Consider the following 27498-nt stretch of genomic DNA (forward strand, 5'->3'; position numbering starts at 1 on the left):
ACGTTCCATTAGGAAATGAGAATAATATATTAGAAAATAAATGAAAAACAAAAAAAAAAAAAATGATTATTATCCAAAAAAAAAGAATCTATATACTATTGATAAAACTCGTAAGGAGAATCATCAAATTTATGAACGGGTTAAACAATTAGTCCATTTCATTAAAATTTATAATAATACGCTAAGACGTTTATAAATAAATAATTAACACTCTTTCCAGAATCTCTTGTCTCGATCGTGAGGAACGCAGACAGTGGATGATCAAATTTCAATTATAAATATTTAGGCCTAGAATGTTCAAATAAATTATTTAATCAAAGCAAAAACTTTGAATATAGATGAAAATTTTTGTTCTTTTCATATTTCTACATTCCATCTTCTGCTTTCCTCTTACAACCTTCAAAATAATTACAAGATCTCAAACTATTTGATACATTATAAGAATAAGTATGTGATTGCGCGCAGGAAAGAAAAAGAGCAATTCAACCAAAAATTTTACGCAGTTCGTAGCTCTTTATATATTCAAATATTTTCTACTAGTTACCAAAATTATTACTGTTCTTTCAAGAAATGAACTTTTACTTTTGGTACATTTCTCTACAATTTCATTCTCTTCTCTCTCAAATCCTTACAAGTTTATTTATAATCTTATACCAATACACACTTCACAAAAACTTGCTTCAAGATATTCAAATCAACGAGGCATTATATAAATTATAATGATAGCTACACTGTAAAGAAAAAACATCCTCGCACAACATCAATTACATCCAGATCGATCTTAAGGCTGATTTGGTATTTTTTTTTTTTTTTTCACTAATCAGAATCAATTTATATATTTACAAATCCACATTATTTATTTTTTTTCTCATTTATTCGTAAGTTGGTTTTTTCCAACATTTTTCAACGAATGAATTACATTATCTACGTATGCTGCTGCAACTGTCAACAGTTGCAAAAATCTGATGGTTAATGAGGAATCATTAATTTGGATTCGACAATGATATACACAATGAAAAGAAAGTTTTAAGACAGTTACAGTGGATCATACGAAACAATGTTAAACTTCGATTTAATTGATAAAAGTGGAAGAACTTACAATTCTATGAATGAAATAGATTTTCATGCAAGACAAGCCTTTCACTTTATTTACTTTCTTCCTTACATCTTTAAATAAATTCTGTTAAATAGAAATTAATCATATACAAAAATCACATTGAAAAATTCGAATCCTTTTATAGACTCTGTCAAAAGTACATTTAAATTAATGATCCTCTATTTGTATTCAGTAAAAGACATATAATAATAATAATAATAATAATAATAATAATAATAATAATAATAATAATAATAATTAAGAGCAGTTTTAATTTACGCGTATAACGAGGAAATATGTGCGAATTACTTTATGTGATATAAAAACAAAACGTTCGTTATGTGACATTTATGAAAGCTCTGCCTCTCTCTTAACGAACAAAGAAGAAATGATTATAAAAAAAAAAATCAATATCTTTTACAGTCAGTCATAATTTTCATTTACAACACAGCAGCTTACACGATTACAAGGCGGTTACATGTCGAGTTAGTCCGCAAAGATATTAGATACTGACAACAAACCATTCCTATTAATTAAATATTGGTAAATTTACGACACAATAATTGATGCCAACTTAAAACAAAGAAAACAAAATAGAAAAAAAAATACCAGAAAGTGATAGAAAAAATTATTAAAAAAAAAAAAAAGAAGAAAGAAACGTATACTTGGTAACATTACGCCGTTTCAAATTGGCATGCAATCGTAAAAAATCGCTGAAAATGATTGCATCCCGTATCAACGAGTCAGCATCAATCATTTGTCCTTATAAAATTGACTAAGAACGCAACGTTTGCATTAATTTAATATGGGCCTGTATTAAAATAGTAACTATGAACAACAGAGGGCATAAAATGTGACACTTGTGTAAAACTATATGACGAGAGGCATGTCTTTCTTGTTCGGTAAATTTACCTTTTTACCTTGCCAAAGGCTATTGTGTATCGTAAAGGCATCTATGGTCACAGTCAGATGCTTTGTATGTACTTGCGAGAAACATTTTGCTCCTGAATTGTATCTAGAAAAAAATAAAAAGTTATATATATAAAACGAATTATATTTAGTCAAAATGTATGTATATTTGTTTTTTATGTGCAATATAAAATTTTAATTGCAAGTACATATATATATATATTTTTTTTATCAAAATTTAATAATATTATAATAACTATATATAATCGTATTTGTACAGAATATCTGTATGATTTTTATTATATTAAAAAACATACAAAAATAGATTTAACCATTTTTGTAGTAATATTTTATATAAAATATTAATATTACTAATTTAATTATTACACCGATTATTTATATTCTAAATTTGATTTTCTATTTGCAATATATAAGCATCTAATAAATATAACAAAAGAATCATAAGCTACACATTAAGTCATTTAAAAAAATATAAAAACTAAATTTCTAGATTCTATTCTATCACTTGAGATCATCTATTTATATTTAATAATTAATAATATAACTTACGTTTTAGAGAAAAGATATGTCGTTATGTATGTTTTTCACATATTCTTGTGTAATAAGATGATATTGCAGTGTATAATAAAATCATAGAAATATATTTGTAATAAAATTTAATCTAACTTGGTAATGAACTTACTTGAAAAATTTATCGAACATTTTATCAATGACTTGTTTAGGTCCAGTACCATACAATTTCGAAACTTCTTCTCTATCTGGGCAGTATGAATAGAGAGCCCGGAATTGGCAACCAGCATCTCGAAATAAAATAAGAAAATGTTTGCTTTCTGATTTTGCAATTTCATCCAGAACTCTTCTTTTCGCTTCTTTATTCACCGTACCCGGAAACACACAATATTCCACAGCATTTAACATAATACCACGATTTGACTTAGTCGTCGGTTGCTTATACAATCTTGGACCTATTAAGAGAAAAAATGAAGTTTATAAAATTTTATAAAATTTATAAAATACATATTTTATCAAAATATAATTATTTAATTAAATATTTTAATTTCGAAATATAATTATTAGTATAGTCCATTCCTTTAAAATTAAATAATTAAAGTTTGTTTAAAATTAAATTTCCTCACCATTATAGTCCATCATTGAACTTGGCGTGCTACTGATGTCGCTGCTACCATCATCGAATACTCGTCTCTTGGTCATCAAACCGGGAGGTAAGGAACCAGGGCCAGATGGTGACGGAAGATGCCTCATGCTACCCATTCCTGGACTTGGTGCTCTCCTCGGAGGTGTGGCTCTGCCTAGTCCGCTGTCCGTATCTGTGTATCGACACATCATACCGTCTTGATCACTACTCGAACCTGCGAACGCAAGCTCGATATATGAAGATAGAAATAAAAAAAAAAGAGACTCGAACGTACGTGTCCGTCCACGAAATAAAGGACAAAGAGATACGATTTTTCAACGATAAGTCCAATGTATAAAACGTTTATACCCATCCAAGCAAAAGGATTTTGAACTGAGTCAATTTTATTAATTACTAATCGGTTAGTCCCTGATATAGACTGTGAGATATTAGTCACTTGTTAGACTTACGAAGGACCTTCAAGAATATCCATCTTCATAGCTTGCGTCCAATTAAAAACTTATTAAAAAAGTATTGATATATCATATGACAAGGATTAAAATGTATTTTTGTTTCTATATCGTCTAATCGTTCAAACAAAACAATGGAAGCTTTTCATAATTCTAAGACGATCTAAGGAACTATTTATCAGGAATTTTGAAAATTGTTAATAATTTTGACTTTTTTGACTCGGGTACTATTTTGTCTAATATTTTGTAACACGTAAAACAGTGGACAGATTCATTTGTATTAAAATATACGATTACTAATGATAATTTTGCGATCTTAGGCGGACAAAGCATAACAAATTCATCTAACGATATAATTATATTCGTTAAATGCGTTAATAAATGTATTAACTCGTGCAGCGCTTATGAGTTCTATTGAAAATTATAATGCTCATCGCCGAGATGAATTTACTATGCTGTATTACCATAATACCTGGAAATAAAAATAGAGAGGAGAACAAATACATATTCAACATAAATGATGGGATAATCATATGATACAGGACCTAAATGTGAGTCAGAGTGAAAGGTTATTAAATGGAAACTGGAACCACCAACAATAATCTGAAAAACATTGAAAATATCGGTACCCATAACCAGTGCTGTACAACAATAAGCCCAACCAAGCTTCAACTTAATTTCATCTACTGCGGCAAATGAGTTATCCTGTGAATGAAAATCGAAATTCCATTTCCTACTGGAAAAAAATACGAACAATTTAAAATCAAAATAAAAGGGAAAAAAGCATTTTACGTATTGCTTATGATTAAAGAAAAATAAAATATAAACGTAGCAGATAGAATTTCGAATACATATAAACAATGTGCTGTTGGTGTATGCGTGTAAGTATATCACTGCCACCTGTGCTCCGATCTGCCACCATGCGACTACGTGCTATATAGCCTACAAAAAATTGGAACGGTGTACGGGACACGTAAAATATACTGTTGCACGATAGAAGGGGGATTAAACGTATTCCAAGTCACTGGTGCTTCTTACCACACAAATTCATCAAGGAATTAGACTTTCTCCCCTTAAAGTTTTCGTAACTCGGGTATTTAGGCCTGCCTCTAACCTGTTGCTGAGGCTCCTGCACATCTGCAATAATGCAATGTTTACCTTGTTACATTCCAAACGCTATGTACGATCAAAGATTAATAGTAGGGGATGCTTCAATCGTACGTCATTGCATCAGGGGCAGAGTCTAACTACGAGCCATGTCCACTAGGAACATCAAAAATTCAAGGTAGCTGGTGCAGGTTGGTGCAGAACAATGTTGCGTTCCAACTGAAAGATTTCTACTATAAGGCGCTACTTAAAAATAAAGAATCATACCCTTAAGTAACCTTACTTAGGTAATTTGAAGAATAATTAAATGCTAATGAAATATTCAACATTGTAAGATTTATACGTAGCTGCCCATACCAGTGATACATCCTGCAACGAGTCTACTTTCATCAAGCCAAACGTTTAAGGAATATGATTTAAGGCATTCTTTCTATAAATAATGATCAACCCACCTCTAGATGTTTTGTAGGAACCACGTCGGCCAAGTTGATTCATACTTCGACAAGGCGAGGAACCTCTACCATCGTCGGGTGAATCTACGGAAGATACTAAAATAGGGTACCTCTATTACAATCAGTTAGTTCCTCTCCAGGATGAGATACTAAACACTACATATATTTTTAAAAAATATGCTACCACATTACACTAATAAACGGATAGTAAATAAATTTGAAGCATGCAAAATCGTAAATAAAGAAAAGTGCTATAATATAGATCATTCACACGTTAAAAATTAATAATTTTGAAGAAAATATTGAATAAAATATATCATTCAACGTTTTTAAAAAATCCTATTTATATTTTAACATATTTAATATATTGTGCGCGCATATTTTTTATATTAAATATAATATCATAAACGTAATATCATAAAATTTTATCATTTTAAATATTAGAAATTAGCATATAGTTATAACCACTCCAATCAGCATGTTAATGACCAAAAGAAAAACATTTAATAATTTAATATTTGTTTAACTTTTTATATATTTATAATGCTTCTTCTTATGCAAAGCTAACAAATATATATGTATATATACATATACGTATATATATATATATGATGTTTTAAATATTTATGCGAGTCAGAGAGTGTGTGTTGTGCATACCCCTGAGACTGCCGCCCCGATAAAGAGGGCCGGAACGTCGTTCATCGAAATGAGCAGCAGTGAGACTGTCCTGCGAGCCTCGGTAGTAGTCTCGCCTCATCGTCGGAGAAGTCAGCGACGCTACAGTAAGTGTGTTAGTGCAAAACAATCAGCTCGAATTTTCTTAACCAATCTAGTTTATTCAAATGGGAGTCTAGGAAATGTATGAGATTTTATTAATTTGTAATATGTACATTTCCGTCTTGAAGCGACGAAATAAACTAGTATAGGCGAGAAAATTTTGAGCTTGTAGAATTGTGACTGGGTGAGATCTCATAAAATAAAAAAAAACCACAATGAAAAAATTAATATGAAAAAAATATGGCGTTACTAAAAAAAAATTAAGTTTTTCCGATTTGAATTTTTGCCATGCAAAAACTGAATGCAATTACATTACAACACTGAGAAATTATTATAACTATTAGAAGATTATAACAAAGGAATACACTTGATACGATAGCAGTGGTAACTGTTATCTTGGAGATACTTTATACATATATTAGAATATAGAAATTGTTTTTACTATATATTGTATCTTTCTCAACTTTTTTATGTGATAATAATTAGTCTCCAAGAAACACTAATCATTGCAATGAATAATTGTGTCACTATCGAATCATGTTAAATATGTTATCATACCTGTGCTTAAATTAGAAGAAGAACCCTTTTTTCCACGACTTGGCGTAAGAGCCCCAGAATCTAACTCTGTACCAGCATCCACATGAATTGTTTTAGGTCGTGGTCGAGTCGCAGTCTTATTACGCAATTTTGTTGGTTTTATTGCATTGAGAAGCTCCTTATCGATAACCTTACCCTAAATAATAGTAATGTTTACTAGTGATTAATTCAATTAAAATATCATAATTAATAAACTATAAAAAAAACTCACTTCTCTTTCTGCCTCTTCTATTGCCTTCTTTACTTTATGTTGTTCTAAAATAGCTGCTCTTCGTTGTCTTTCTTCTTCTTTTTTACGAGCTCTTTCTTCTGCTTTTAATTTCTCTTGTTCTCGTCGAGCTTGAGCTTCTGCTTCCTTTCTCTCTTTCAATTCTTCTTGCTGTTGTCTTCTTTGCAATGACAATAGCATTATACGTTCTTTTTTCCGTTCCATTTCATCCAGAGAATTCTATAAAAATATATCAGTCGCATAAAACGAAAAGAAATTATAAAATTAATAATATTTGCCGCATAATCTTACAGGATCAGGATTTGCTAATTGATTTCCAATTATTAAACCGACTCCAGATTGTCGACTTTCTCCAGTGATCTCATGTCGTTCTCTTTGTTTTTCTCTTTCTCCTTCCCTCTGAATTTCTTTGTCTCTAATTTCTTGTCGTTGGAAATCTCTTTCATCTATCTGATGTTTTTCTCGATCTAAATCTCGTTGAGCTTCCAATTGCTTTTGTCTATCAATAGCAATAGCAGAAGGCGAATCAGGACGCATCGTAAAATCTTCATTTTCAACATACGATGATACACTTCTTTCCTATAAAAAAAAAAAAAAAAAAAAAAAAAAAATTGATGTTTTTTTCCTAATCCGAATAATTCTAAAAATTTAAAAAATGTTATATACTTACCTTTTTCGGAGATGTTCTTTTCACTCTGAGAGTTGGTTTTGGTTTTTTCGGTGCATCATTGTCGAAACAAATATAAAATCCTTTCTCACCAGCATCTGTTGGATCTAGAGGTGTTACTTCTGGTGTACCTGATGGAGATGGTGTAGCTTCTCTTAATGATGGATGAGGTTGAAATGAATTACGTGATATTGAAGGTCTAGTTGGTGATGGAATTCTATATGTACGGCTGCCAGACGTGATGTTTAAACCTCTTATACCTTGTGTAAGCTCATCATCATTTCCTTTAAAATATATGTATGAATGAAGAAAAAGAGGATGAGAACAAAACTATAAATGTAATGAATTCCTTGAAAATATTTACACATGATATGTTTTTAAATGAAGAAAAAAATTCTTATGAAAAATTCTTAGGAAAAAAAAAAAGAATTCTTACCAATAAATGATATATTCTGAGGTTTCATGTCATCTACAGGCGGAGCTGGAACCGGTGCATGTAACGCAGTAATTTGTCGCTTTTCGGTAGGGCTTTCACATTTAATTGGTATATGATGTACAGTTGGCCTTTTTGGTTCGGGACTTTCACTCATTAACTGACTTATTCGATGAACCTTAAAAAATTAAAAATGAAATAAATATATAATAACATTAAAATAATACAATGACATAAATAATATATATATTGATATATATAATAATATATATATTATAACGATTATACACAATAAATAAATAAAAACATAAAATACACAAACCTCATAATGATAATTACACGAATTAATAAAATTCGATGAATAAAAAAACTGCATTTTTAAAATATATCTATGTAATTTAACAAAAAAATGCAAATAATTAAGAGATAAAAGACAGACGTCGAAACTTTAAGTAGCGTCTGCTATACTGAGTATGAAAAGAGTATCTATAAATGTACATTACATCACTAACTGGTTCCATGACAGTTGCTTGCATATATACATCAAGCAATTCATTTACTACCTAATTGACCAAAAAAAAAAAAAAAAAAAAAAAAAAAAAANAAAAAAATGAACGATATACAATCCTAACACTTAAACATGATTTCTTTTTTAATTAAATTTTTAATTAAATTTTAAAATATATATATATTTCTTTTTATTCTTATTCTTTTTTTGTTAAAAATATGAATTTTACTTAAAATAATTTATTTAAAAAATAAAATTTCATAAATTAATAAATGTATAAAAAAATATAAATAAATGAATCATATTTTTATATCATTTTTATAAATAAAATTAGGATTTAAATAATAACTAAAGAAAATAAATTTTTATTTTTCGCTTTCTATGATCAAGTAAAATAGTTGAAGATTATTATACTCACAGCATTACGATGTTGTGGACTAGCAGAAGATGGTGGTGTTTGATTGAAGATAGATGCAGATGATGGATATGTAGAACCAGAATGGCTCATTTGATTATTACAAAGACTATGATCTCCACCATTAAGATACCTTGGTTCTTGATTATCATGCAAGACAAATCCTTTCTGTTGAGGTGGGAGTGTTCCCCAATTCCGTGTATCTTGATATAAACGCAAATCTTGTTGGTAAGCTAAAGAAAATTTTAAAACATTTATATCAAAACTATATATAATGATTGTATATGAATTTACTAATTATTAATGATCAAATCAACAATGATTAAATATTAATTTATTAAAATACACATACCTGTTGGTTGAGTACCATATCGAGGATCTATTGGTTGTTGATAACCTACAGCAGCCATTTCATTTGCTAAACTTTGTGTTGAAGGTGGTTGACCCCACATTCGTCTTTGTAATTGAGGTTGATCATGTAGATAGAATTGGGATTGTTGAGTATCTTGTAATTTCGATGTTAATGGATTTATAGGTGCCATTCCGAAATTCTAAACAATAAAGGAAAAGAAAAAAATAAATGTTACATTACAATAAAATAAATTAATATAAGAAATTCAAAAATAGTACATACTTGCATATGTTGCTGACTAAGACTTTGCAATTGTTGAAGTTGTTGTTGCATTTGTTGTTGGTGTTGGGTCATTAGATGCTGTTGTTGTATTTGATTTTGTTGATTTGCTAAACGTTGTATGTCAGCTTGAATTTCACTAAGACTGTTATTCATTCTGTAGAAAAATTAAAGTCCATTCAATAAACTTTGAAAAATTTAATTTTTATATATCATAAAATATAAATGGATACTGACTGTGATATGGACTGATGATATTGTTCAATATCCATGTTCTCAATATCTGGAGTACGTCTTGTTTCAATAAATGGCGCATTTCCGTCATGTTCCAACCATTTATGTTCAACATCTCGAACATCTTCACTAATTTCCTATAGTCATCAGTATAAATATTGAACGATTGAACAAAATTGTCAAGAAAATGTTCACTGATAATTTTAATCTAATGTACACCTACAGGTACATTGAATTATTTCTCATTATCTTTATTTTTTAATATTATTTTTAATAATTAATGATAAATTAATGATAAATTTATAATACAATATACATTTTAAATATTTCTGTTATAAATACCTAATCTACTTGTAGATGTACAGATAAATAGGAGATCAATGCATATAAATAATATAATATAAATATTATTTTTTTGATAATTATTTAAATTACAGATCCATGATGTTGACCTAAAGTTTAGAATCAATATACGAATCTTATTTCTTTATAATTATGCTAAACTCGTCATTAAATACGATTTTCCTTTAAAGATTAAATTACAATAAACACAGATCAATGTCTACATTTAGCTACTCAGATAAAGATATACATATATAACAATAGATCAATCCAATTCAAAATATATTCTCATACATACAGATTACATATGTATTACAGTATAAGTTTGGTTTTGTTGTTAATGTTCTTGTGTTAAAATATGTTTAGAACACAAGTGTAAAAAACCGCCACCACAAATAATAATTTTAAATAAAATCCCAAACATATCTCTATAGATTTTTGTCCAGGGAGTGTTTAGTACTGTACCACCATGCGTTCCGAGAGCGATATTGTACAAGATTGCATTAAAATATGGGAACACAGTAGCAAATTTGATCAAAGACCACAGAATGCATTGGGACTGTTTCGTTTTCCTCTATGACTAAATGTAAGCAACAAGAAGCAAAAAAAATCATTCATTGTTAAAAAAATAAAAAAGTAAAGATTCAACTGAAATCATTTTTTGATTGAAAGAAAAGAAAGCACATTTTCTATCTTACTTGCAATACATCAAGGCATTTATTATTATTGCTCTTTATATATTTCATATATTAAGAATTAAAAATAAGTAACCATAAACTTTAACAATATTTGTAAAAGCAAAGGTAAAAAAGAAATTAACAAATGTCTAGAAGCCATACATAAGCTATGTATGTAAATTGCTAGACAAATCAGCAAATATTTCTTTTTCAAATGTTCATCTACAGGAACATTGTTGTATAATATCGTACCTTGAGCGAGAAGGGTCTCTGTGGTTTTTCTTGAGAGGGTTGTTGGGTTACAGGGGTCGTCTCGGAAACACTTGTCGGGGTCTCCCCCGAAGATCCGGAGGTTACAGAAGTGGGGGGACCAATTTCAGCCGGACTGTCCCCCCCAGACGTTGATGAAGAGGGAGATTTAACCTTACCCTGCAACCAGCCCAAGCACCGTGCCTTGTTAAGTACTTGGAGTCCGCATATACCGAGTCCAATATGTCATCAATCACCACACCATGGTCGGACTTCTTCACGGCCAAGTATACGTTACATTCAAGCACTAAATGCCAAAGCCAATTCAAATACTTGCAAAATACTTCATTGCCAATGGCTTTTTTCACTATTTATACGACTTAGTAATTCTTTTAAAAAAATATAATAGAACTTTCGTAATATCTAATCTTTTTCAACTAAAATAAATACTTCTTTATCCGATTATTTGAAAAATTTGGAAAGGGAATATAGCATTTTTATTATCATTTATCATTCAAGTTCATATTTTTACTAAAAACTACAATCGTTATAATTTAATTTATTCTAAAATTCTTTTATTTTTCCTAAACTTATTATTATCAATAGATAAAGAATAAATCAATTTGACTTGTTCGGTTGCTAATTACTAATATAAAGCATGCATACCGTCACCATATTAATTTAAACAGTTATTTAATATATTCACAGTAATTGTTTAGAGATCTTTCTTTATTAACACAAAGTATATAAAGCGGAAAACGAGAATGGCATCCAAGGAATTGATAATCTATATTGTACAAAGTGTGTAGTCTACGTTCAATTCTGTATCTCTGTAACAATAAAACTTGATCATGTCATCAGCATGCACTTACCACCAAGTACAGCTGAAAGATGAGAAAGAAAAACAATTACAAATTACAATAATATAATAATATAACTGGCAATAAAAATTATCTGCATTAACCGTAATAGGCATCAAGATTATATCACATTTGCAAACTACACACAAAGATTCATTATTTTAAAAGCTAATGATATATATATATATATAAATATATATGTATATATATAAAATTATGTTACGAAAGAAAAAGATGAACAAATATCGAAAAAATATGCGGCATTTACCTGAAATAAAAACATTATTTTTGCAAACTCACTTGCACGCTACTTTAAAAAATAATCGAATATAATAATACAGCCAGATATGAAATAAAATAAAACGATATAGGCAATAATATAAACAATAAATATCGAATTGCTCGTGAATCTAAAAAAAACTTCTTTGCAGAAGAAAAAGAAACTGTTCAATTTTCGAAACAATTATTAAATATTAATTATGCATTGCTCTATACTAAACACCCGTGGCTAAATACCTCATGGCTATATTCAATGTTCTGTTTCGTTCCTTTAAAAGATTTATTCTTTAAAAACATTTATCCTTATCCATCGGCCAATAAAAGAAACAAATCATTAAAGAGGCCATGAAAATGATCTGGCTGAATCTCGATCGTGAGGTTCAAAAATGGAAAATATGACGCGACGTGATCGCCATCATTTTTTTGGAGCGTAATCACGAATTTTACCTTCGTGACAGCTTGCAGGAACGCGGCCTTGCCAACTTTTTGACGCTGTTTCGACATCACAACCTCCATCCTCCTCTTTTCGTTCTCTATGTGCCGACGTTTCTCCTCTAGCTTCAATCTAATGTTATTCAGTTGCGAGGCCATAATGGTGTTACCACCGTTTTCATCTGCCAGCACGATTATACCATTTGTATCATCATGAAATATAGAAACAATCACAATATAACGTAAATGATAACGTACCAACAGAATGTTGTTCCACCTGTTGGGATTGTTGACTGCTCTGCTGTTGCCACGTGGTCGTATTCGGCAAAGTGGCGAACGTAGTCTTCTTCTCACCGTTCCCATTTCCATTCGTCTGACCGAACTTTTTACCGGACAGATTCGATTTGCCGTCATCTCGCTCCTGTTCCGTATAAGTCAAGTTGATCCCTTTCTCCGAGCTTTGCCTGCTCAGATTCGCGAAGCTGGCCAATTTCGACGTGTCACCTTCCGAATTAACGTTCTCACTGGAATGTAAAATTTGCTTGAGCGCGACGTTGTCCAAGCTGGAGTTGGACGTTTGCCTTCTCAATCTTGGCGGCTCTTCCTTGTCGTAACCGTTATCCGACAAAATGTGCTGCACTCCGCTACCGTACACGTCCTGAACGCTTGATCTCGCCGGTAACGTAGGTTCCGTGGTACTCCTTTTACCGATGTGCGCCCCAACCTCCTTGTCTGGATTTCTACCGAAGTTGTGTAAATTATCCTGCGCAATGAAATCATTCGATCGTTCGATTCGTTTTTCGTCTCTTTCGTTTCTCTTTTGTTTCATCGGTTTCCCTCTCACCTGAGATCCGCCAAAATTCTCTATCGTCAATTGAGAGTCATCCGAAACGCTGTTACGCCTGGATCGTCGGCCGGCGTACGAGCTCCTCCTCTGCTCTTCCCAGTTGCTCGGCCGACCAGCGGCGTCCGCTCTAGTTACGGATTTCTCGTCCGCCACGGAGCTTAACGTAGGAATGCCTTTGCCGCGATGGACTACGAAACTTTCTTCGCTCCCCGCTCGTCTGTGAGAAATGATCGTGAGTCAGAGGTGTAGGGAATAATGGTAAGAATGAGAAGCGTAATGGGTGTGCGATTAACTCATGTGAATGCGGCAATACGCTATGATTATACGCTTCGGAATTGACCCATATCCTAATACAATAGTAAGGTAAAGAAAAAAAAAATCTTGCTTTTCATTGCTTCTATTTACGGTTTTTTCGATCGTTGTGGAATCGTTATAGCGTGTAAAACGATCCTATCCTCGATGAGAAAAAAAAAAAAAATAATTCTCAAGGAGAATGAATCAGTTTATTCAATTCTATTCTTCTTGTTTCAAATGCGTTCAAATCGAAATTATTATTATTTATATAAATTGATATAAACTAAACGAATTTTTATTTTGATTATCTTTCAGTTAAATTTACATGATTCATGAGTGAGTGCATTAGAAAGTGTTGGAGATTCTTGTTTTCCTTTTTTTAACCAATTTCTTTAATCAATTAAGAAGGAATCGTGTAGGAATTTTCGAAAGGAAATATACCAGAAAGAGAGAGAGAAACATGAAAAAACACATACCTGTCGTCGTGGGAATAATTTTCGGCAGTTTGTTGTAATGATTGAGACTTCTTGACGGAGGAAGATGACGATGCTTTTGCAACTAGAAAATAATTCAATGCTGTAGCGATCGTTTACCTACGTATCTAGAAAATAGTATCAATATCTATAATCAATAATCACTCCTGACGCGTAGAATAATAAATAAATTCGTAAGGATCAGTTTAATCGGTGTGAAAACATTAATTCAAAGTTGCATTATGACACACCGAATAAAATTCATGTGAGAAATTTCTATCCGTTGAATAAACGTTGAGAACCATTTTTGGCTAAAAGTTAAAAATTCTATTTCTACGAGATTACACATCGAAACAAATTAATCAACGTGATCTATAATTATCATAGAAATTTCAAGACACACGAATTTCGTAAAAAAAAAAAAAAAAAAAAAAAAAAAAAATTAATATATCTATGGAATAAAAGCTAATGTTATCATACACTGGAAAAATATACACTCGTCAAATGGATAAAAGTTAATTGGATCTATAACAAAACTCTAATCTCTAACCGTTTCTAACTCGTCGTGGTGATGTGTCACGCAAGAATAAAACAAAAGGGGGGGGCGGAAAAAAAAACCAATTCGACAACCCATTCGTAAACGAATAATAATAAAAAAAAAAAAAAAGAAGATAAAGAAGAGAAATGAGAAGAAAACGGGAAAAAAAGATTCGAAAGAAATAGACACGTAATAAATACAAAAACAGACGCAATAACGTAGACAATGTACGTTTGCAAAACAAATATACTAACTCAATATGGAGTATGGATATATTAATGAATCGTCGAGATTTCTTCCTGAATCGATCGATATGTCAGAATATGACAAAGAGGAGGCGACATGCAGAACGAAAGGAACGGAAAGCTAACGGTCAATGCAAAGCGGCAACGGAACAGCAAAAATGAAAATAGGTATGTCTTTTATCTTTATTACCGCGAAAATGGGCAAACACACATCTTGCATGCATTTCAACAAGGTTAAAGGATCGTTATGTCATATGGCATTATATGTATACGCAAAGTAACATGGTTAGTAAAGAAGCAGTGCGCCTAATAGTATTTTGAGCTTTGTTACACAGCTAAATCTAAACATCTGGCCACGTTTTAAATGCAAAACGCATTATTTATTATTATTATTTTTTTAATCTTTTTCTATACTTTGTTATTTTTAATTTCATCTTCCCGATATTATTCTTTTGCGGATAGATAAAAGAATGAATATTTTTTTTTTTTTTTGTTCGATTGTTCCTGAATCGAAACGTTACTTTCACGTTGTGTTGTAGAATAATATCCTGCTTTTTTTTACGTATGGAATATAAATTCAAAAAAAAAAAAAATATGCAAATATCGCGATGGTAATAAATACGTGAAACAAAAATCGATACGTATCGCGAGATTTTCGAAAAAAGATTTATACGTAAAAAAAAAAAAAAAAAAAAAAAAAAAAAAAAAAAAAAAATTGAGGATATCGTTTTCGTTGCTTTTTCAAATCGTTATAGGAAAATCAATGAAACGAAATAAGGAAATGCGTCGCATTTAAAATGTAGTAAATTTAAAGAACAGAAAAAAAACAGGAATCAAATCAATCAAGATTAAAAAAAAAAAAAAAAAAAAGAGAAAAGAAAAAAAACCATCAAGGAACAAACGACAAACTTTAACAAACCGTTGATTCCTCAACAGACCTAAAGAACATTTTTCGTATATAGGATATGAATATATATATTTGTCACAATGGCATTCGATCTTTTTCGTTTTGTCGAATCGTGAGTCATCGAATAAAACGCGAATTTATAGAAGAGAAGACCACCTAGTTTCATGATTTTTGGTTTGTTTTGTAACGTGTGGGTACCTGTGAAGCCTGGCGCGGATACGGAGAGGTTGCTTCTCAGATCAGGTATCGGAGCTATAGACTGTGGCAGACTTCTTTTATGAGCTACGCCATGACTATTGCGCGGGCAGGCTGCACCCGTCACCGCACCGTATTCGTTCATTGGCAACCGGAAGTTGACGAAAGAAGAAGGCGAGGATAGCGTTGTTGTCAAGCATCAAGAAGGTTACGCCATAGAAATATATAGAAATATTACAGTTTTAACATTAAGTGATACAATTACTGTGTGGAGGATCGTCGCTGTTGTTTTGTTATTTCTTTTTTTCTTCATTTTTCTTTTTTTTTCTTTTTCTTTTTTTTTTTTTTTTTTTTTACTTTCTTTTGAATTTGATCGTCGTTTATTATTATATGTATATATCCGTACAAGAAAGATGCGTTTATTAGTCGCTGCTAAGGACCTGGGTCTCGAGACTGGGAACGAGTGTGTGTACTGACACTGATAAAAAGCGTGACCACCGTTCCAACTGCGAGCAATATTCTTCTATTTCGTTCCGTGAAAGAAGAAAGATCTTTCCGAGTTTTTCTCGCGAAAAATCGTCCAAGTTATATCAGAAGAAGAAGAAAAAATATTGGAAAGAAAAAAAAATATATATAGATTGCTCGCAACAGAAACGGGATTCCATGGAAAAAAAGTATAATAAAATAAATTATAGAACGGGTAAGTCCAATACAGAATGTACGCAGCCTTCACCAATCACATTTAATCCGATACCAAAATTCATCGGCCCTTCCTGATCAAAGGAAGTTGCGTTCAGTAGTGTAGTGTCGAACAAATCTCTCCAATGCTTTTTAACCGGGAATCGCCATTCTCAATACCTTACGTACCATCTAAGAACTGCATCGCCCTCTCCTCGCCCGGATAACGTACACACTTCGCAGGATGGATCTCCAACACGTTGTACATGTCCGCCAGGAAAACGACTAAATTTTGCTTCATAGACCTGGCACACACAATTTTCGATTTTCAAACTTTCGTTCAAGATCGAAATCGAGTTTTAACGCGATCTCTCCATTTCTCCAACAAAAAATGTTTACCTCGCATTTACAACACAGTGAGGATTAAATTGAACGCAAGAAGGATGCTCTACAATCTTTTCCACAAACTTACTAAACTCGTGAATTCATTATTAGTCCTTCTCCCATTCAACGTTACGAGTTAAGAGATCCTCCAATCGGGAAACGAGCGGAAATAAATAAGAATGGACGGAGACTCTTACCCCCTCATGTACGTCACGTCCTCGGGTTGCATGTGAAAAATGGAATAGGGTAAGCATCTGTTACAAAAGGCGTGGACCAGCGACAAATTGTGCAGCGCGTCCGCGACCGAGGGTCTCTTCGACACCCTGATGTCCATCCAGTTGAGCTCGCCCGGGCAGTAGAAGGCGACGACCGCGGCCAGGCCCACCCCGTCGCACAACGATTGGAAATCCTTGGCAGCAGGCAGCTCTGGCAGTCGCGTTTTATCACCGGCACCCTCCTCCGCCTGGATCTTGGCGATGAGCGCGCGCGACGCGTGACTGATCCAGAGGAGGAGGCCCTTCTCGTGGTCCCCGGGAACCTCCACTTCCGCCTGGGGGTCGAAACGGCGGATCGCGGAGACCACTCGATCCCCGGTCACCACTTCCTTCGCGTACAAGACCATCAGGCCCTCTATCACAGCCATATGAGCGGACTGAAAGATCAAGACAAGTTGGATTCGATCGATATTTTTTTTCTCTCTTTCTTTCTTTTTTTTTTCTTTTTTTTTTCTGTTGCAATTTTTCCTTACCATCTTGAGTGGCGAATTTTGAATGAGGATCGTTTCGGTGAGTTGGGTGTTGTTCGGCTCGGCGAGGTAAACACCTTTTCTGGCGAGGGCCTGCAGGATGCCGCAATGATTCTGATTGTGATAATTTGGATCCGAGTAGATGTTCGCCAGCGCCAAACAGTACAACTCTGCATTGGAAAGTGCGTGGACGATCTGCGGCTTCAGGTGTTCTTGATTCTTAAACAGAAACGAGAGAGAAATGTGTAAAAATGGATTTTTCCTTTCCTTTCTTTTTTTTTTTTTAAATCCTTGCCGCTTAATCGAGTAATTTTTATTTCTCGTTGTTACGGAAAGATTCGCGGCCCCGTGTGTGTTTATTTTGTCAATGTGTAAGTTCGTTGTAAGCGTATTTTCAAGAAACCGTACAAACTTCCTAACTATCGGCATTAACCGCTACGATTCCATTGTATCAGCGTAATAATAGCCACCCAACCACGATGCAAACAATGGAAGGGTCTCGTGCAAAATATAACGTATTGCGTTTTTAAATTTTTGTTTAATGCAAAGGAACCACGTGTTCGAGACGCGGTTGAATATATACAAAATATGCAAAATTGTTTCAAATTAAAGAAAACTCGCTTAAAAAATTAAAAAAATAAAGAGAGATGAAAAAATCGCAAAGAAATCAGATGTGTGTCAAAAGAGCGTGGTGACCGTTTGAAACACAATATCCTGCCCTAGGTTGGCCGCAACCGCATAAGAATATCCGGCCGACACGACGAGCAAATATTAGTATTCTGTAATTTCCGGCGTGGCGCGCGGAAACGCGAAGAACTCGAGACGATGCACCGTGGTAACGGAAATACACTGGTCGCGGCCATTGTCGCCGAACGATCGCCAACAGAGTATCGCGTGTAAAACGAAGAAAGCTTTGGTGGAAACGAATCGTTTATACGCGTTTTCTCATATTCAGAATTTCGACAATTTAGAAATTTTTAGTTTAGAAATTCGAATATACTTTTTTGAATTTTACATCTTTTCAATAAGATAGGATACTTGACTCGATTTTATCTACTTTGAGATTTCAAATAAAACTTCTTCTGTCTATATAGTATTAATCACGATTGTTATAAGAAAAATCGTCGAGTGGATTGATTCGGAAACCCTAGGAAAATTATTCACAATTATATTTCGTTAAATAAGAATTATTGGAAATTATGGAAATGGCTCGTTTTTCTATAAGAAATCGATAAATTTTCGTTCTCAAGTAATGGAAATTTATTGAAACGGATTTTTATCCTAAAAGGAATTGTCGTGAAAGTATATTTTAAGTTGGGTCTGAGTCATAGGATGATCTCAGATAACAATATCGATGACTTATATTGACAATTTTTGACAATAATAATAATCTTTCGTTTGTACGACGCATATCGTGACGCATAAAACAACGTCGAACTAATAATTACTTAATTACTTAATCAATCATCTTGGAAAGATGAAGATCTTCGTCTGAAAACGCCATCTAAGGCAAAAAAAAAAAAAAAAAAAAAAAGTCGGGAAACTCGTTCGTCTCGAAAGAAATTGGGACGAAGTTGATGTTTTGTCGTTCATCGGAGTTATCGAGTTAACTTTACGACAGGAACGTGACGTTCTTCCAGTTTGCTCCAACCTTCATATTCGCATACGTACACCATAGGATACGGAAAAGTTAATTCGTTTCGACTATTATTAGTTTTGCATCACCGTTTTCGCATCATTTCTCTAAGTTTAAATTAAAATTCGAGAAAATAAGTATTTGGGGGAAGAGAGGAAGGAATTAATAGGATATCGTTGTAATTATTTCTGCATCGATCGTTGATTCATTTATTTTCCATTTTGCGCGTGAGAGATTTGTTGTTACTCGCAAGGGAAAAGAATGATGTAAGATTTAATAGAAAAATAATCATAACGACCATTATGATTTACGATACGTTAATTTCTTTACGTGGTCGTTTAAATAGGCCAAGCCCTGCGTAATAAAACGCAGCCAATTAAATTTCATGAAAAACGGCTCGAAGAGGAATTGTCCACGGTTAAAAAAAAAAAAAAAAAATTGTTGAGAACCAAAGAGGAAGTCGTTCGTAAATAAAATATAAGAAACTATCGAGCGCGAGATGTGCATTATATTTGTTGATTATTGCAACTTTGAGTATTCTCTATGTAAACAATTATTCATATTCAAATTCATATTCACATTCAAACAACAATGAAAATTATTATTAATTCGATTTTGAATGAATTTGTAAAACAAATTGTTTTCTTCTTCTAATTATTAATAAAAAAATAAACAAAGTTTTTATAACATTAAAAGTTAGAAAATATTCACTTATAAATTTCCAATGAAAAAAATGTTTGCTTACTCGTTTATATTCTCGTCCACGCATTCCATTCCATCTTATCCAATTAACCTTCACCACGATTGTGACTCGAAATCACGGATTCTCGAACAAAGAGATTCTCTACGGCGAATGAAAACGCAAGAACGAAGAAGAAACCAGAATACGAATTTTTCTCGATTCATAAATGTTGTACAAGAAACACGAATCAGAAAGGGAGATCAAACATCTCATTTAAGAATAATATTTAACGAAGAAAATATTTCTAAACATTGTATCGATGTTAATATACAAGATAATTTAAACAAAGAAAGTTTAAAATGAATCGTACGTGGAAAGGGTGATATTATGTAAATTCATGCGATTTTTGTTGAAGACGAATCGTCAAAGAGTTAACCTGATTATATAAACAAAATTATATGATGAAAAAAACCTTAACAAAGAAAGATAAACAGAGACTACTAGAATTCAAAAATTTGAAAAAAAAAACTACTTTTCTCGCTCCAAAAATTTTCCAAAAATTATTTGTCGTTCACTTTTAATTCCAGAATTCTGACGATTGGATGTAATTCTTTCCATTTCTTTTCTTTTTTTTTTTCCTTCTAGTTTGCTACTGCAACTGGATTCGATTTCTTGGGAGTTAATATATTAATCGGGTAAAGAGCACAAGTATCGAGGCTTTCGGTTTTGAAACGAGACCGAACACATTCGGATACCCTTTGTTCCAGAAGAATAACGAATCCACCGACAATAGATATCTTCACTCTCAAAAGCCACGATGATCTCGCTTGATTGAACCGACGAGAAATCCTCTTTCCTCCTCGCAAAAACTCCTCGTCTCTCTCCCGGATAGCCACGTCTTTTTCACACTTGAACTTTCGTTCGTATATATAATCTCAGTCGCCGAGACTTTCCCCTTAAAGTCAAAGGTGTAAAAAGGCCTAGGATGATTACGACTCTCGACGAAGGAACAATGGAGAATGGCTCGTCTCGAACCGGCCATTATTACCGTCTCGTGGGCTTTCTTCACCTGTGCGAACAGGGCTTGAGCCATTCCCGATAATCGATCCTTCCTTCCCTTCCTTATCAATCTATCTCTCGTTCCAACCCACTTTTCCCAACCTCCTCTTTCGTTTCGTAATCGGACTGACCAACACTCAATTGTCGTGCAATTCATCTCGGGTACGAGATCTTGATGGATTCGTAACTCAGAGTAAATTAATTCTCGAACCGAATTTGGTACAAGAAATCGATTATAATATATTATATATTCTTAGCATCGTTAGAATTCTCTAAGATTCGATCAAAATTGTAGTAGTTTCTTAAATTAATTTTTAATTTTCTAGGACGTTTTCGAAAGAGTGGCCTCACCTGGCGGCATCGGTGCACCTTGAACCCCTTCTTGGCCGTGAATCTCGATCGCGTCGAAACGAGGAATCGACGTCTGGTGGTGCGGTTCCGCTTCGCGAAGGAAGGGCGATCCTCGATTAAATGCATCCTGGGATCATCAATGCGACGAGGAAGGAAGGAATGAATAAATGTTACGGGAACGTTCGTCACGGCAGTTCCATGATTTACTGAGCGCCGAGAAGGAGGTCGTACACGAACGATTGTAAAGTAATTCGATTGGCTTAACTGGATCAACCACACAACCACCAGCCTTTCACGCATACGGGTCTGTGCACGTTCAAACGTAGGATGCGGTTGCGAGCTAATGGTGCAATAATCGATACGAGTTTCTTTTTCTTTTTTTTTTTTTTTTCTTCTTCTTTTTACTATTTTTACACGAGTGTTTACAATTTTTTTCTAAAAATCGACGGATATATAGGGGATAAATTGTTATAAAAAAAAAAAAAAAATTGATCGAATCGGACAATTTTAAAAATCACTTTCGCCCCGCGCGAAAGTAACAAGTGACAGAGCGTAAGAAATTAAGAACGCGAGGTGTATTGCCCTGTTTAGGATAGTATAAAAGCGGCGCAACCACTTTTTCTTCCCCTCGATCGATCAATTGATTAATTGAAAACGACGATCGATGACAAATGACAGCGGTGAGCACGAGGAAGGTTCGTGCCTCGAGCGAAGGAATTATTGCGAAAGAATAAAATTGCGATTAAATTCCTCTTCTCTAATTTCCTCGCCTTGGTGAAAAGACGAACGATCTTACGTCTAAATAGATATCTGTGTCATTTCCGAGAAAGTTTCTCGTTATTCGAACTTCGGCGAGAGAATTCTTTTCAAGGAACTTTATTAACCTCTAGCGAGAAAACGCTTGGTAAACTTTGTCTACGCCTTTCGCTATGCGGCCGGTTTTCACCGTCGCGAATGCGAGAGAGGGAGAGAGATAAAGAGAAAAAAAACAACGATGCGTGCCGCGGCAAAAAAGGCAGTTTTCAAGACATCGAGAAGAACGGAGGGGCGAGGGGAGAGGGGCCCTTTCGCCATCGAAGAACGTCCTCTCCTCGTTTTAAAAGGATATTTTCGATGCTTCGAGAGACGAATATTCGCGACAACATTTTGGCGAAATTAAATTTTAGGCAGAAGCAGAGAGACGAGTTTTTTTTTTTTTTTTTTTTTTGAACAATTGTTATAATAATATCGTGTGTCATCGTGAGGAAATCATCGGGATTACGTACCTCATTATCGACATAATACGGCTCACGAAGGTTTTCTGGCACTCGGTTGTTGTACGCCTTCGACAAGAGCCATTTTACGGAGGCACGTTGTTTGGCCTGCAACAATAAATAGAAGAGAAAATCAATAATTAGTACTTCCGATCTTCGAGACGCTTGGTACTGCGAATATTCGTAAATTGATCAACTTATATCGAGCAACATCGAGATACGAAATTAAATTTGCAATATCGTTATTTGGAAATTCATCGTCATTGAAATATTTCTTTTCAAAATATTTAAAAAAGAATGGATATAAAATTATTTCAAGCCCGTAATATAAAGGAATAAAATGAGATACGGAAGAATTGGAAGCATCTCCCTCCGTTTCGCGAGATAAATTTTTAAAATTCAACGGGTATTCAACGAGGTGGTAGAACGCTTTCATCGTACGCTTTTTGTATCCGGGTGCACCTTTCTCCTAACAGTAAGATAAGCCACTTTACCACCCACTCGAGACGCTTCTTCACGCTTCTTATTGTACGCTAAAATATTCAAGGATCGCCACACCCTTCCCCAAAATCGCCAACAACAACTTCTCGTTCAACGCCGCTCCATCCAAACCGACGAGTTTTTAACGAAAATTGATATTTTCAATCCAATGTGTTCGAAACGAAACACGCGCGACGAATATTCATGAACCCGAATGTCGCGTAATCTCACGACGATTTATCTCGATGACGTATACATGATCCACCGTGACGCTACTATACGGAACGAGCTTGCAAATTTCCCGATATTAAACCGAGGAAAAATTCCGGCTATTTATTCGTAAATCTCGAACGAAGCTTGCACGAAAGATTCATAATTGATTCATTTTTACTCCGAAAAATTACAATCGGAAATCTCTGTCAAATCGACTTCGATCCAAGATGCAAATTTCAAAAAACGAAAGAGAAATTGTTAAAATTAATTAATGTTGGCAACACGAGTTAGCAAATTCTTTCATATTTCACTCTCTATCCATTTGTCGAGTTTCCATCGAATATACACACCTTACATACGGATTTAATTCGAATCCAAAAATCTAACATAAATCTCGAATTCGATGAGGCCCGCAAAGTAATTGAAAGAATTCCGATCAATTATAATACAAATTTTATAATTTCAATTCCTATTTTCCAATTCAAATTTCTACCGCCGATTGATTATACACGTCCCAAATTTCGTTCTCAAACTTCGAGTCAGAGGAGTTATCCAATTTTATTAATTAACCGAAATGCTTGTCCGCATGATGCCGCATTTAATTACGATAACAGGGGCGATTACGTCATTGAACAGCTTTACTATACCGTACAGTGGATATTTTTGGGCGAGAGAGAGAGAGAGAGAGAGAGAGAGAGAGAGAGAGAGAGAGAGAGAGAAAGGGTTCGATTCGCAAGGTTGGGCGAGGCTCGGGAACGCGAACGAGTTAAAGGGGGTCAACGAAGTCCGGCCAATCATTGTTATCGACCAACAGAGGCATTGTTAGTTATACAGTGGTCATCCTTCGCAATATAGCCCGACCCTGAATGCCCGCCTTACGCCCCATTTCGTCAACCGCGTGCATATACCAACTTGTTTTCCGTTCGCTCGTTGAAAATCGCGAATGCCCAGTTGTTGTTGCCATCGAAGATGAAATCGTGGAACGATCATCGAAATCGTGCGATTACCGACGTTTTTATAACTTGTTATTCGTTATTTCTAAATTCTTTTATATCCACGGTGAACAAAAAAGATGACGCGAGTCGTCAAATAAATGAGATCTCGGTGATAAATATATCGACCTGAGAAAGAGAGAGGTATACTTTTTTTTATACTTTTTTATTTCTCTAGCAAAGTGTACGAAGATGGGGAGAAAAAAGAGGTGTAATCGAGTCGGTATATAAACGTTTTTAGGATGGTTGAAAGAACCTTGCTCTCGTGTTTTCAAAGAATTTCGCAATATTCGTCCCTCGGGAGAAGCTCCTTCCGGCAAGCCTCGTGAAAACGATATCGTTGAAAAGAAAAATATATTAAAATATACGCGGTTTCGTGTCGTCGATATTTTCACGCTAAACTACGTTTTTCAGCTAATAATAAAATACTTTTCAAGTACGAAAGAGTTGTAAAATTACAATTTCAAAATCGAACGACTCGAACTATTCTACTATTCTGTTTCAAGCGTATCTATCTCGAAATTATCGATCCAATAATTCAATTAGCAATTTCAAAGCGCGTGTGAAAGTGATGCCATTAATTACGCGAAGCATCGTTTTTATTCCATTTGATATTTCCGTTTAACCATGTTATTGTAACACAACACGGCACCTTTTTTCACACGAAGAATTTTATATTCTTCATTCTACACACAATTCGGTATCACAAAGTAATCAATTAATTCTCTGGTAATTAACGAAAGGATATCAATCGACGAGGTCGGCCTTCGAAAGGAAAAAGAATTCCATTATCCGATTAATTGAAACTCGATTGAAACTTTTTATCGCAACTGTTTGATCCTGGGCCCAACCTTTATTTATATGAAATAGAATAATTCGAGTAAAACGATATCATCACCGTTAGATGTATTTCCAACTCCATTGAGCGTGAAGACAGGATTTATCAAGAAATTATTATCAGTCCCATCCGGAACGAGATATCTACTAAATAAACCGTGAAAGTGTTATATCACGTGCCATAAAATTCCACGTAAATTCGCGTGGAAGAAGATATCATCGTTCCAAGTTTAAATTTCATAACTGAAATTCGATAGGGAACGAAATCGTAAAATCGTGACGTGGAGAAAAACACGGGGAGAATCTATGGTTACGTGTTTCTTTTCTTTCTTTCTTTCTTTCTTTTTTTTTTTTTCTTGTTTTACACACGCACGTGAAAAAAAAAGTATCTTTTCTCTTATCTAAAAATAAAAATATACGCAGAAATATACGCGCGTTTAATACGATTTTTACAATTTTTCTTCATCTCCTCTCTTGTTATATAAACGAGAACGAGAAGAACGAGAAAGTTGTTCCCTTCGCGACGAATAAATTTGCTAATCTCATAGCTCGAACCATTACATATCTCGATAATACAGAGGATCCGATGGATCGATCGACAGCCCGACAAAGTTACGTGATCCCCCCCGTGCGATGATGAGCCGTGACTCGAATATTTATTCCAGCCGTTGTAGATCGTATAGAGATCGTTATTCCACTCGAACAGACATCATACGCGTATAGGTAACAACGCGATTGTGTAACAAAAGCAAAGCCATTCGTTCGAAGTTATACGAAGCGTTGGCTAACGTCACAAACCGCTCAAGGATTCTTTTTTATCGCGCTCGATATGTATCTTCTCTCGTACGATTCCGCAGCTTCTCTGCACGACGATTCCGCGACGATTATTCGAGAATCGTCCGCTTTCCCTCCTCCTCCCCCTTTTTGTCCCGTTGCATTTTTCATCCGTACGCGAAATTACATTCTCTCTCTCTCTCTCTCTCTCTCTCTCTCTCTCTCTCTCTCTCTCTCTCTCTGTCGGTTCGAAATTGATTTTTACCGCTTGATATTTCATATCAAGGATTCTCGCTCGTGAACGCGATGGAAAAAAAAAAAATAAAGATTTATACCGGATATTATTATCGAGATCGAGATTTTTACGTTTTTATTAATGGAATTGTACAAAAGAGTGGATTGATTGATTCTTGTTACCCGATTCGTTCGGATTTTTTTGAAGAATTTCTCGAAGGATGTGAGAACGAAGGAATATAATCGAGTAGTTCGAGAGAGGAGGAGAAACGAGCGTAATTGTAATTAATTTTATCTCAAAAAAAAAAAAAAAAAAAAAAAAAAAAGGATGAGACACAATTAGAATTTCCAAGCAAGGAAACTAACCTCGTGCAACATTAAGCTCTTTCCTCGCAAGGACGTGTCGTAATTTGTTGCGGAGAAATGAAGGCACGACATTTTGTATTTTCGCGAGAGGATGGAAAAAAATTGGATGGAAAGAAAGCGGGTAAAATTTATTCGAAAACGATATTAAACCGAGCATCTAAATTCCATTCTACGTTTCCATCCTTCGATTCATTCATTTCTTATTAATCAATTATACCCGCTTGACCTACATTTTATAAATCTATAATCACTCACGATTACTTCCTGTTCCAATTACTCGTTTCACAAGCAAACCCGATCTTCGATTTAGATAGAAGACCAATCCAATCTCTGTAATAATGAACGGTAAACAATTTGAAACGGAAATAAATATTTTCGGAACAATTGGAAACATCTGGAGAAGATAATCTAGAAATTTAATCAACCGCGAAGCGAAATAAAATTATAAATTAAATTATAAAATCTCGGAGAAATCGTGTTGGAAAATAATAAAATATATATATATATATATATATAATAACCTCGATGTAACGAAGTTTTCGAAATAATATCCTATTAAGCCCCCTCTCCCTCCCCTTGACTTCTGCTACCCGAGCAATGATGTAATTAACGCGCTGCTGCTTTTATGACCCAGGTCGCGGCTCAAAATTAATTTCCACTCTTCCTTATAACGATAAAACAACAATAGAAAAATGTATTTCAAAAGAAAAAAAAAAAAAANAAACAGAAAAAGAAAAATCTAAAAGAAAATAGCCGCGTTTCCAATAATAATTCGCGTAAACACGAGGACGAATT

At 33.9% G+C, this 27498-nt stretch overlaps 1 protein-coding gene across 17 annotated transcripts in view; it reads right to left on the bottom strand.

Annotated features, from left to right (window-relative positions):
* Positions 1 to 1370: 1370 nt before the first annotated feature.
* The window catches only part of LOC122715968 (patronin), a 69092-nt gene continuing 42964 nt past the window's right edge, over positions 1371 to 27498 (bottom strand). For 2 of the 17 annotated variants that reach the window (XM_043938587.1, XM_043938590.1), the window contains exons 2-26: positions 22820 to 22915; positions 17830 to 18045; positions 17279 to 17733; positions 16887 to 17002; positions 16023 to 16133; positions 14138 to 14219; positions 13365 to 13584; positions 12779 to 13283; positions 12536 to 12702; positions 10953 to 11129; positions 9685 to 9818; positions 9451 to 9604; positions 9169 to 9367; positions 8820 to 9049; positions 7897 to 8071; positions 7464 to 7744; positions 7085 to 7372; positions 6776 to 7012; positions 6526 to 6700; positions 5848 to 5967; positions 5191 to 5286; positions 4670 to 4768; positions 3163 to 3396; positions 2709 to 2991; positions 1371 to 2111 (exon numbers count right to left, since the gene is read on the bottom strand). In XM_043938587.1, the coding sequence (XP_043794522.1) occupies positions 1967 to 2111; positions 2709 to 2991; positions 3163 to 3396; positions 4670 to 4768; positions 5191 to 5286; positions 5848 to 5967; positions 6526 to 6700; positions 6776 to 7012; positions 7085 to 7372; positions 7464 to 7744; positions 7897 to 8071; positions 8820 to 9049; positions 9169 to 9367; positions 9451 to 9604; positions 9685 to 9818; positions 10953 to 11129; positions 12536 to 12702; positions 12779 to 13283; positions 13365 to 13584; positions 14138 to 14219; positions 16023 to 16133; positions 16887 to 17002; positions 17279 to 17733; positions 17830 to 18045; positions 22820 to 22915 (4995 nt within the window). In that variant the 3' untranslated portion in view covers positions 1371 to 1966. Of the gene's footprint in view, positions 2112 to 2708; positions 2992 to 3162; positions 3397 to 4669; positions 4769 to 5190; positions 5287 to 5847; positions 5968 to 6525; positions 6701 to 6775; positions 7013 to 7084; positions 7373 to 7463; positions 7745 to 7896; positions 8072 to 8819; positions 9050 to 9168; positions 9368 to 9450; positions 9605 to 9684; positions 9819 to 10952; positions 11130 to 12535; positions 12703 to 12778; positions 13284 to 13364; positions 13585 to 14137; positions 14220 to 16022; positions 16134 to 16886; positions 17003 to 17278; positions 17734 to 17829; positions 18046 to 21554; positions 21713 to 22819; positions 22916 to 27498 lie in introns of those variants that run through there. The other 15 variants (XM_043938589.1, XM_043938598.1, XM_043938588.1 and 12 more) reach the window with 15 other exon arrangements.

Source organism: Apis laboriosa, unplaced genomic scaffold (assembly GCF_014066325.1).
Source record: "Apis laboriosa isolate Shangri-la unplaced genomic scaffold, ASM1406632v1 scaffold40_cov151, whole genome shotgun sequence".
Lineage (NCBI taxonomy): Eukaryota > Metazoa > Arthropoda > Insecta > Hymenoptera > Apidae > Apis > Apis laboriosa.